The sequence below is a fragment of the Protopterus annectens genome, chromosome 3.part0 (genome assembly GCF_019279795.1).
Source record: "Protopterus annectens isolate FY-2018-M chromosome 3.part0, PAN1.0, whole genome shotgun sequence".
Lineage (NCBI taxonomy): Eukaryota > Metazoa > Chordata > Ceratodontiformes > Protopteridae > Protopterus > Protopterus annectens.
Genome location: NC_056731.1, coordinates 190,318,118 through 190,330,485, shown reverse-complemented (window position 1 = coordinate 190,330,485; position 12,368 = coordinate 190,318,118). Strand labels below are relative to the sequence as shown.

Below are 12,368 nucleotides of genomic sequence, written 5' to 3'. Positions count from 1 at the left end.
CTCCTCCCTGATGTCAGTGCGACAGGGGTATACAAGATGCAGCTGACGCCATTTTCTTCAGTTTTTCTTGCCCCAGATGTCAGGTGCCCCCAAACAGGTAGGCAATTCAAATTGCTAGTAAACAATACAAAAGAAAAGCAAGCAACCATTTTTAGGTTACTCCCCATAGGTAAAAAGTGTAGATGTCCTAGGTAAGTACCAGAAAGTAAGAGGGGAGGGAGGGTAAGATGGACTGCAACAGTGTCAACACTCTAACATCTACATTTATGGTAGGTACAAATCTGTACTATGTTCATGGTGTTACACTGCTGCAGTCATTACACTTGTGTGGAATCCCAAAGCTGAGGTAGGGAGGCTGGATCTATAAGGCATTAGGGGTGGCTATAAGGCCCTGCAGTACAGCAGTGGCGAAGCCAGCTCTGGATTTGGAGTATAAAGGCAAATGGTAATGTCTGGTGAAGGTATGCACAGAACTCCATGTTGCTGCTTCCAAATTATCCTTGGTAGGTACTTCTCTGAGGTAGGCAGCTGAAGTGGCTGTTGCCCTGGTGGAGTGAGATCTAATGCTGCTAGGTACAGGTTTCCCATGGTGGGTATAGCAGAAACGTATACAGTGTCCTATCCATTTTGAAATAGTCTGCTTTGAAATGGCTTTTCCCTGTGCTCCTGTAGCGTATACTACCAATAATTGCTCAAATTTTCTGAAAGCTTTGGTTTTGTCCAAGTAGAAGCGTAACTGTCTGTGAATGTCCAAAGAATGTAGCAATGTCTCCCCTTTGTTCTGTGGTTTTTGATAAAAAGTTAACAAGTGAATAGTTTGGTTCAGAGTCACACTTGATACCACCTTTGGCATAAATGTTGGGTTGGTTCTTAAATACACCCTGTCCTGGGGGAAGATGAGGAAAGGTTCCACTGCCATTAGTGCCTGTAATTCTGAAACTCTTCGTGCTGATGTAATTGCCAGTAAGCAGAGCAGTTTTCCAAGAGATGTATTTTATTTCTGCTGTGTTAGCTGGCTCAAAAAGAGGTAGAGTTAATTTTTCCAAAACAAAGTTGAGATCCCAAGTTGGTGTAGGTGCTCTACGGGGCGGTCTTATGTTTCTAGCCCCTCTGAGGTATTGTTTGAGCAAAGGATTAGAAAAAAATGGTGGATCCGTGTTGTAGTGAGCAGAGATAGCTGAGGCGTGCATCTTGATGGATAAAAGAGAGAGGCCCTTGTCTAGCATCTCAGTTAAGTATTGCAGTATCTGAGGAATGTTTGGGACAAGAGGGTCAAGGCTGTGCGCTTGGTTCCAGGCACAGAATCTCTTCCATTTATCAGAGTATGCTTTCCTGGTACTAGGCCTTCTGGCCTCCAGAATGACATCCATAACAGCTTTGGAGAGAGGCATTGCTTGCTTGACTAGAGAATTTTCCATGCAGCTAGGTTTAAGGTCTTTACCTGGCTGTGAAGTATCTGATTGTTGTGCTGTGTCAGCAATTCTGAAATAAGAGGCAAAATCCAGGGTGGTTCTTGTGCGAAGTTATTTAAGATTGGATACCAGTGCTGGTGTGGCCAGTCTGGTGCAATCAGTATCATTTTTGGCTCTTCCTGCCTGGCTTTTATGAATACCTTTGGGAGGAGAGGTAAAGGAGGGAAAGCGTATACTTGTAGTTTTTTCCAGCTGAATGAGAGGGCATCCACTTTCCATGCTTGTGGATGGTAGCTCCTTGTGCAAAATTTCTGTAATTGGCAGTTCTTTGGGGAAGCAAACAGATCTATGTCCGGGCTCTACCACTTGTGTGTCATCATTCTGAATATTTGTGGATTCAGTTTCCATTCGTGTGGGTCCATAATGTTTCTGCTTAGGTCGCCTGCCAATGTGTTTTCCTCTCCTGGCAGGAATTGTGCTTGCAGATGAACTTGGCAGTTTAGAGCTGTGTTCCACAAGGTCATGGCTTGTCTGCACAGGGGGTAGGAGTGTGTGCCCCCCTTGCTTATGCACCACATAACTGTGGTGTTGTCTGTCTTTAGTAGTAATTGTCCTGGATGCAGTAGGTCCTTGAAAGCTATAATAGCATTTTGTACAGCTAGCATCTCTCTTTGATTGATGTGGAGATGTCTTTGCTCTGTGGGCCACTCGCCCTGGATACATTTTCCTGCCATGTGTGCTCGCCAGGTGTAATCCGATGCATCTGTTGTCAGTGTTTGCCTGGCTGTGGGTTGAGTGAAAGGCTGTCCCTTGTTGAGGTGACAAGCTTGTGCCCACCATCAAAACTCCTGTTGTAGGCAAGGAATTAGTGGTATAACTGTTTCCAAACTTTGACAGTGTTGAGACCATACGCTCTTTAGGTACCATTGTAGTTTCCTCATATGCAGTCTAGCATATGGAATTAGTAGTATGCAAGATGCCATGTAGCCCAAGGCTTGCAGAATTTTTCTTGCACGGAGTTGGGTCTTTGTTGCCATTAATTGAAAATATTGAGTCAGTTGTCCTTGTTTGTCTGGCGTGAGATAAGCCATCTGGGCCATTGTGTTCAAGCTGGCACCCAGGAATATTATTTGTTGTGAGAGCACAAGTTTTGATTTCTTTTCGTTTACTGTGTACCCCAAGCAACTTAACTTTTTTACGTACGCCAGATGCTTTAGTAGAATGTCCTTGCTCACTGCTTGAATCAGGCAGTCATCCAGGTATGGATGAATTTGAATTCCTTTTTGCCTGCAAAATGCAATTACTGGTGCCAGGCACTTTGTGAAGACCCTGGGCGCAGTAGATAAGCCACAGGGAAGTGCAGAGAATTGACAGTGCATTGAACCAGCTAGAAATCTGAGGTATCTTCTGCAGTTTTGTCTGATAGGGACATGCAGGTATGCCTCTTTGAGGTCCAATGTCACAGGACAAGCTTTCTTGCCCAGCATGGGAAGAAGCTGCTGAAGTGTCAGCATCTTGAATTTCGGTACATCCAGGTAAGTGTTTAGTGTAGAAAGGTCCAGAATGGTTCTCCAGGCTTTGTCCTTTCTGGGAACCAGAAAGAGTCTTGAGTAAAATCCTTGTCCTTGTTCCTGTGGTGGTACCTTTTGAATAGCTCTCATGTCCAAGAGTGCTGTAATTTGTCTTTGAGCCTCTGCCCATTGATTTAGTTGGGGATTTGGCATTCCTTTTAGCCTTGGCAGGGTGTGAAAATGGAACCTGTAACCTTGAGATACAATGTTGAGAACCCATTTGTCTTTGGTGATGCAATGCCAGATGTGATAGAAAAGTGCCAGTTTTCCTCCTAAGGGGGCTATCAAGAGAGAACTGTTTGGCAGCTGTAGTGGAAAGTCATTGAGTCTGTTTTTTATAAGGTTGAGGCCTGTCTTCTCCTTCTTTCTGGCCTGGTGTGCCCCACTGTCGAGGCCTGTAAAGCCCTTGTGTCTGACCTCTACCTTTTGGACGTCTGTATCTGCCCCTTTAAGGTCCGTCTGTGACTGGAAAGGACCAATTCTTTGTTGGCCAATTTCTGCTAAAACAAGGAGGCTGAACCTGTAAGAAATCTTTCACCGTTTGCATAGATTTTGCCTTATCCTCCATCTTCTTTAATACCTCCTCTGCCTTAACTCCAAACAGCACATCCCGCTGCAAAGGTGCATCCAATAATTTGACCTTAATATTATCTGGTAACGTATGTTCTTTTAACCAAGCATGCCTTCTAATGACAGAGCCTGTAACTGCTGCTCTACAGGAGGCCTCTAAGGAATCAAACCCACATTGCAAAGTATGTTTTCCCACTTGTTCAGCAGCATGCAATAAATCCTGCATTTCTTTTAAGTTAGGAGGATCTGAATCTGGAAGCATCTTTTGTTTCAACTGAGACATCAAAAATTACTGATATTTTAGCATGTGAAACTGGCAATTCAAGGCTCTCACTGCTAAAGTTGCAGACCTATATACCTTCTTTCCCCATCTGTCTAAAGCTCTGGAATCATCAGAGGGAACTGGGTTTTTTGCTGATGAGGCCTTAATCCCTTTGGGTCCCTGAGAAATAGTTTCAGGGTCAGCAACAGGGCTTTTGTACAGAAATTTGTGGGAGTCAGGGACTCTAATATCTATCCAGTTTAACTGGGGCTGGGGGTAAGGAGTCAGGGTTAAAATTGGATTCAGTGTACACATCATCCACAATGTCTAGAACTGGCGGGATAGCAAGGGGTCTGTGTTGAGGCAATAAAAGGAAGTCTCTGAGCCTTTTCTTGGATTCTGAGTAATCTTGACCTTCCCAATGGAAATGCTCCCTCATGGTATGTAAGGTCTCCCCAAAGGAGTAATCCTCAGGTGGAGAGGCTGACAGAATTGATTCCTCAGCATCAGAATCCTCATAAGGGGGTAAGGAATATCCTAGGTCCGAGGAATTGTCAGAGGAAATGGACACCTGGTCAGAAGATTCATAGTCTGCATCCTGTCTGGGCCTTTTATCAGGAGGGGGATGGGACCCCCTGATCAGGGTGATTAGGTCCTCGGCCATTTTTAGCATTTGTTTCTTAGGCATGGGAGCCTGTCCTGGAGAGAGTTGTGTCTGTTTCTTTGCTTTTATGGGGGGCTTAGACTTAACAGAGGGTTTAATGGTTAAGTGGGTAGGTCTGAAAACACCCTCTAACTGTGGGTTGCTCAGTTACTTCGATTCCCTCTGTTGGTTTAGGATCGGTAAGCTGAAGGCCTAGTGCGTCTGAAGGCCCAGTCAGCTCCACGTGGGAGTCTGATGCGGTTCTGTGGAAGCCTCGCTTAAAACCGGAGAACTGGCGACCGGCCTAGAAGAGGTCTCGTCGTCAGTTTTGGGCCTCAGAATACCTGTCCTTGCACTTTTTATGCATTGAGGTAGTCGGAATTTCCGACGGCATGGTGCAATTGAATTTTCTACCAAAATAATGTTGGGCAAAATCAAACCGATGTTTAATAGTGCGCTTGTTAAACCTAGCGCAAAACCGACAACCAGTGACGTCGTGGTCAGGGCCTACGCATGGAATACAATAGATGTGGAAATCCTTATGAGGTATTTACTTCCCACAAGAAATACAGTTATTAACTTTGGATTCGGAATGAAAATCTCAGGAGTCGGCCGACCAGCACTTGCGAACTGCTTCTGCTTCGGGCACAGCATGGCAAGAAAGACTGAAGATAATGGCGTCTGCTGCATCTTGTATACCCCTGTCGCACTGACGTCAGGGAGGAGGCGACAACACCCGAAGCCGGACCAAGACTTTGGAACTCTGGCTGACTGCGGAACTGCCTGACGGCAGGATAACCCAAGTGTAATGACTGCAGCAGTGTAACATGATGAACATCAGGCTGTCCCTGGGAGGACTGGATGATGTAAGACAAATTCAGTTGCAAGGGGGCAGGGGCAGACTTCGAGGAAAGAGTGAGGGGTCTCGATCATCCAGAGAGAACCCTCTCCACAACGTCAAAAGCCGAAGGGGAAAAGGCTTCCCTGAAACAGGTTGGGCGGGTAGCTGTGCCCCTCGGATCAGATGAGGGGATCGGAGCAGAGGCCGGAACAGCCGGACCCAGAGGGATGGTATGCCCCGAGCACAACTGGGCCAACTACATACATCACCTCAGATCCAATGCCCAGATCTTGGCTCAGAGAGCTTGGATCCAACAGTGGATCTAAAGACTTGGGGGCAAGGCCAGTGTCAAGAATGAAGGAACCATCGGCGCCCACCCCCTGACCCTGGGGCTCCTCGGATCCACGGACTCCGAAACCCGAAGGTGGATCTGAGAAGGAGCTATCAGGGCAAATGTCAAAGCCAAACTCCACGCTCCGACTGGAGGGGGGGGGCAGCAACACTCCCATCTGCAATTGAGTTTGCAGTAACTTATCATCGAGTCCATGTCAGCTTCAGAGAGGCTCAATGTGGATCTTGAGGACGCCACCGACACTGGCCAGGAGAGCCGATGTGAGGACGACCTTGAAGCGGCCTGAACCTCCTCCTCTGGCTCCGGGGAGAATCATGGAGAATGGAGCAGAGGGGAAGATGGCCTAGCAACTTTCGCTGGATAAAGATCACTTTAACAGGGGGGGGGGGCCCACAATGGATCCGAGTCCGCTTGCCTCTTGTGACCCCTCTCCCTCTCTGTCTCTCTCTCTTTTTCTCTCTCTACTTTTCTTTGCGTTTCTCCTTCCTGGCCTCTCTCTCGCCCTGTTTGGAAGTGGGAGTGTGAGCCCCGGGGCAGGGGAGGAGGGCCAGAAGCCTGTACAGCCACAGCCATGGCTGACTAGGATTCTGTAGAAGAGGTGGTTGATTCTGCAGGCAAAAGACCTGCCAGAATCAGCTTGGTCCTGCAATCCTGCAGGGCCCGGGGGCTGAATGCTGCACATATCTTGCAGCCCGATGTGAGATGAGGAACCCCTAGACAAACCACGCACAAAGTGTGACCATCGGCCAGCGACAGCTTATGGCCACACACTGTGCAATTAGAGAACGTCAGTTTTTGTGTCTCCGACATAATCTAACTAACTAGGCTAACTAGCCACGCACACACACACAAGCTAAGGGCGGGTTGGGGAGGCCTACACTGGACGAAAGTTATAAAATTTTCCTTCTCTACTACAACTTTTATTTATTTATTTTTAAACACAAAACCTGATGACAAGAGGGGAAAGGGAAAAACTAGTTAAACACTCACACAAACCGCACAGATCGAAAGTTTGCTAAATAAACTAACTATACCTGCTTGGAGCTCAAGAATCCTGTGTTGGCGAAGCTGAGGCAAACGAGATCAGAGGATTGGAAGGAGGTTGCAGCATAGTATGGGTAAGGGGGAGGAGCTTGGAGCTCGGATCTTTAGCTTGGTAAGCTGCTGGCTCGGATCCGTATCAGATCCAGAACCCACAGGTTAATGATCAAATGAAGTTAGCTACTTCAGATAAAGATTTCAGAAGTCTTTTTACCCAGTTCAATTACATGTTTGATTATCTGAACTACCCTGGGTCCCAATTAGTTTGGATAACTGACTCTCTACTGTAACAAAATGTTCTCCTCTTCATTCCACATTCTTTATACTGATTTTTTCTTTTTGCTGTTTATCCACTTCGTAACCCTTGTAAAGTTCAGTAAGGTATCCACAGATTTATCTTTAAAATGTATTAACTTATTTCACTTTTGCCAATATCACAATTACTGCAGCTTTCCTTCCAGATCACCTACAAAACATCTGGTATGTGAAGAAATTTTTCAAAACCGCTCTTAGAAACTGTGACACAAACCTTGATCTGTTTAATAATGCACATTTCTTATACATCTATTTTTCTAAAAGCTTTCAATTCCATGTTCTTCTGTACGGTCTCTAGTACTTGTATTTCTTTTCTTACTTGCTTCACAGTTAACTATACACCGAGTTCCCAAAGTGGTATTATATTTCTATCCTTCTTTTCAATTATTCCTCCACTTCCCAAGTAGAGCCTAGCTTCTACTGCTCAGCTGCATAAGGTATTATTATGCTAATCTCTGCTATACCATGTGGACATCCCTCAACTGTGTTCACTTGATTAAGTAATCTAATAGTATGTTTACTATTCACTTACTGTAATGATTTATAAAATTCCTGCCTATGATAAATGCAAGATCTAGTCTTTTTTAAGTCCTGACATTCTGAAAAAAAAGCAAATAAAACAAGAAACTACAAATTCTACAACTCACTGCTTTAGCTGTAGAGCATTTGTAATAGGGGCTTCAGATACGGTGTCCTCCCACACATCCCTACTACTTCTACATACTAACATTGAGATCTCTGTACCTTAAAGGGTATTACTCCAAATAATGGAATTGCCATATATTCCACAGCCCTATTCAGTTTATGCATTCGGAGGACCACAATTACGGTCCTCAGAATTTCAATGAGAATTCTTCTAAAATATAAAAACATTAAATTAATACATAAAAGTTGTGACTTTTATGTTTAGTCTGTCAAGCCATATCCAAGTAACGAGTAAACCAAGATGCTACAGTATTACCAGCACCAATCCTCTCTACCAACTGACCAAATGAATATATCCAATATGAAAAGTAAACAAGGAGAGAGTCAGTATTTTACTAGTATAGACCATTCCTTATTTCCAAGCACAACATTTTACCCTTTACACTCAGACTTCTAGCATTCTTTAAGTGGTTGCAAAATTAAATAAAGCCATAAATAACCTTAAAAAATGATTAAAAATAACACAAACAATCACATTAAATAGGGATGCAATGTAATTCTGAGTTGCAATGTATTTACCGGGACAAGCAGAATTCTAGTGTTTTTTTCAGTAGCTCTCTAAGATCTTCGGGACCATCGGAAGGAGGTGGTTCATTTTCTCCTAAAAGGTGCAAATAAACAGACACTTAAATACATGGAACTGTCCAACGATATTGTAATTTGCTTTTCTGTTTATTTCAGAATAATGAACTGAAATTTTAGTACAACAATGAAGGAATTTACATGAAGACAAATTGTGAGAAACTCCATGTAACTGACTTTTGACAGTATGTCCTACAGTAGATACTAAATGGGGACTTTTCTAAATTTAGAGAGAAATCTAAAAAAAACTTTCTTTGGAATCTTCTTCCTCCTCCTGTGGCACAGGAACTTGAGAAACACAACCTAAATCTAATTCTTACCTCTCAGACTGAGAAATATAATCAGACAGAGGAAAATCATCTTTCAAAATTCAGAAAAAAATCAGAATACAAAGACTGAAAGGCATGAAATAAGCCCATGTCAAAACCCAGCCATTAATTCTGTCTATCCTACGAGAAGTAAAACAAATGTGTCTAACTACGTGTCCCCCCCATGACGGCCCCTACCCCAAAATGACCAATTCTCTCTCTTCCTTTGAATCAAGATCCTCAAAGTGGCTTTGCAGTAAACCATTATCCTTCCCTCCTTCAGCACAGACAACTAATCAGCCACAAAGGGCATTGCTTATCCCGCAGCCCTTAGTGGCTTCTTGATGAGCACCATTACAGGATCAAGGAAAAGCAATGAGCAGTCGAAAGTACACATGACATGACCACTACAGAGTCATTCACCAATGTCTGAGGTGGAGTGGAAGAATGCTTAAAGACCACAGACTTTCATACAACTTTTTGGAGATGGGGGGGGGCAGCAAGACCCTGAAGCCTGGTTTATGTCCTCAAAGTGTCTGACAAGAGGGCATGGAAACAGACAGACAGCTGTACAACCTGACTGGAAAAAAGTTGAGTTAAATTTTGTAATGACAACTCCCACAGCTACTAGTAGTAACCCTTAAATAAATATACATTTTGTTATTTATTCTAATATAAAGGTAAAATATTTTTCACACAAAAATTTAAATTCAAAAGTTATTTCCCCCCAGGGAATTCTGACAAAATGTAAATTTATGGTATTTTTTTTTTCTTTTTTAATTATAACCACTAAAAATCCCACTGGTACCTTTTACCCATAATTCTTGACAAACAAGATAAACTATTCTTCGCAAAAAAACAGAAAACTGGAAAGTTATTTCACAATTGGATTTTTATCTGCTCTGCCTTGTGGAAGCTCTTGCCAACCATCAATCACTCAAAGCCAACAGGGGAGAACACACTTCTACAGCAAGGAAGTTCTGCAGGTTTGGCACCGCAACCACAGATTTTATATCAGTTTCCTTGAGCTGTTCAGTAGTTAAGGTGTAGAAAGTGCCATTAAGCTTTGCAAGCCAGCCAGCTGTCATATCCTAAGAAGAATATTATCCATATATAGCTCAGGTTACTCCATCAGTGATCCAAAGATGAACATCTGTTATCTATCCAACATTCTTAACTGGCTACGGACCTCCCTAGCCATTAGTAACAATATTAAATTGTCTGATAACTGACCCCAAGAAAGCACTTAACATATATGTTTGACATACTGACTAGATGTACATTCAAACACTTCATTTTTACCAAATAGACGGCATAGAAATCACACCTACCCATGGCTAACTTCTCTTACAAAATGCATTTAAGACAAGAAATAGGCATAGAAAACTTGGAAATAAAGCAATACGTATGAGCATAATAAAATCTTCTGCATTTTCAAAAAAAAAGTAAAACATGGAAAATAAAAGCAGTAAATGTCTTTTTTAGCTTCTCCAATGTAAAGAAACATTGCATACTTTGATAAAACTCTAGGTCCAGCAACTCTCTCACAATCAATACCTCAGAACTTCAGGAATTTAAAACATTTAACAGCACCCTTCACATTCACTCCTCTATTTGACTAGGATGCTGGCATGTGCCTAGGGTGCACACACTGCTCATGGTGGAAGGATCCTGTACTTTAGAATGCTGACAAGACAAGACTTTTTTCAGTGAAAGTCTCAGATGTTATGAATACTGCAACAGTGATCTGATTAAGAACATCTACAGTTTCTGAAAAGTTACTACAAAATAAACTATCATCTCATCAAGTATGGTCTTCTCACCAGTTCCCAACATAGATTCAGGAGTGGTCACAACTCTGACACCCATAACACACAGTCACAGATAAAGTCATGATACTTTTTCCTGGCACTATATTTACTATATTAAATATGGAATTTGAGGATGGTAATCAATAAATCTGCATCTAGATTGTTTAATGAAATCTTGGAAAGTGAGAGGATGCCTGAGGAATGGAGAAAGTGTTTTGGTACCAATTTTTAAGAATAAGGGTAATGTGCAGAGCTGTAGTAACTACAGAGGCATTAAATTATCAGTCACAGCATGAAGTTATGGGAAAGAGTAGTGGAAGCTGGGTTAAGAAGGGAGGTGATGATTAGTGATCAGCAGTATGGTTTCATGCCAGGAAAGAGCACTCCAGATGCGATGTTTGCTCTGAGAGTGTTGACGGAGAAGTACAGAGAAGGTCAGAAGGAGCTACATTGCGTCTTTGTGGATTTAGAGAAAGCATATGACAGGGTGCCTAGAAAGGAGTTGTGGTATTGTATGAGGAAGTCGGGAGTGTCAGAGAAGTATGTAAGAGGGGTACAGGATATGTACGAGGGTAGTGTGACAGTGGTGCGTTCTGCGGTGGGAGTGACGGATGTGCTTAAGGTGGAGGAGGGATTACATCAAGGATCAGCTCTGAGCCCTTTCTTATTTGCAATGGTGATGGACAGGTTGACAGACGAGATCAGACAGGAGTCCCTGTGGACTATGATGTTTGCAGACGACATTGTGATCTGTAGTGAGAGTAGGGAACAGGTGGAGGAAACCCTGGAGACGTGGAGATATGTTCTAAAGAGAAGAGGAATGAAGGTCAGCAGGACAAAAACAGAATATGTGTGTGTGAATGAGAGGGAGGATAGAGGAATGGTGAGGAAGCAGGGAGTAGAGGTGGTGAAGGTGGATGAGTTTAAGTACTTGGGATCAACAGTTCAGAGTAATGGTGAGAGGTGAAGAAGACAGTACAGGCAGGATGGAGTGGGCGGAGAAGAGTGTCATGAGCGATTTGTGACAGACGAGTACCAGTAAGAGTAAAAGGGAAGGTCTACAAGAGGGTAGTGAGACCAGCTATGTTATATGGGTTGGAAACAGTGGCACTGACAAAAAGGCAGGCATCAGAGCTTGACGTGGCAGAGTTGAAGATGTTAAGATTTGTACTGGGTGTGACGAGGATGGACAGGATTAGAAATAAGTATATTAGAGGGTCAGCCCAGGTTGGAAGGTTTGGAGACAAAGCCAGAGAGGCAAGATTACGCTGGTTTGGACATGTGCTGAGGAGGGATGCAGAGTATATTGGGAAAAAGATGCTAATGATGAAGCTGCCAGGTAACAGGAAAAGAGGAAGGCCTAAGATAAGGTTTATGGATGTCATGAGAGAAGACATACAGGTGGATGGTGTGACAAAGAAAGATGCAGAGGACAGGAAGAAATGGAAATGGTCGATCTGCTGTGGCAACCCCTAATGGGAGCAGCTGAAAGAAGAAGAAGAATCAATAAATCTGCATCAGCAAACTAGTTATGGGCAAGTTTACAGCTAAATGCTATTTTTCCTGGATAAATAGCTACCTCAAAAAAAGAACCCTTTAAGTCTGTCAGGAAATAAAAGTGCAGAAAAGGGACCTTTACCACTGGTGCAACGTTCTAAACTAGGTCCCACTTCTGCTAGCAAATCTAACCTACAAAATACTTCAATGAAAATTTCTCTAACTTAGAAGTATACTGCAAGCGAGACCTTCACTACATTCCCTTTTCAGTCACAATGACAATACCCTTAGGTACAGAGGAAAAATACTATTCCAGCAATCACAGTCCATAAGATGCCTGGCCATATATAACTAAACTAAGGTACACTTAAGTTCTTGTTACCCTTTATAGGTTCATAGCTGCAGCAAAAGTATGTAGTGGAATCTAGGATATCCAAAAACAAAGTCGACAAACAACT

The 12,368-nt window shown here is 43.1% G+C and overlaps 1 protein-coding gene across 1 annotated transcript in view; it reads right to left on the bottom strand.

Annotated features, from left to right (window-relative positions):
• LARP4B (La ribonucleoprotein 4B) overlaps nt 1-12,368 on the bottom strand; it is a 2,371,531-nt gene that overhangs the window by 2,097,994 nt on the left and 261,169 nt on the right. Inside the window, exon 3 of the mRNA XM_044065528.1 lies at nt 8,232-8,313. Within this exon, the coding sequence (XP_043921463.1) occupies nt 8,232-8,313 (82 nt within the window). The remainder of the gene's footprint in view (nt 1-8,231; nt 8,314-12,368) is intronic.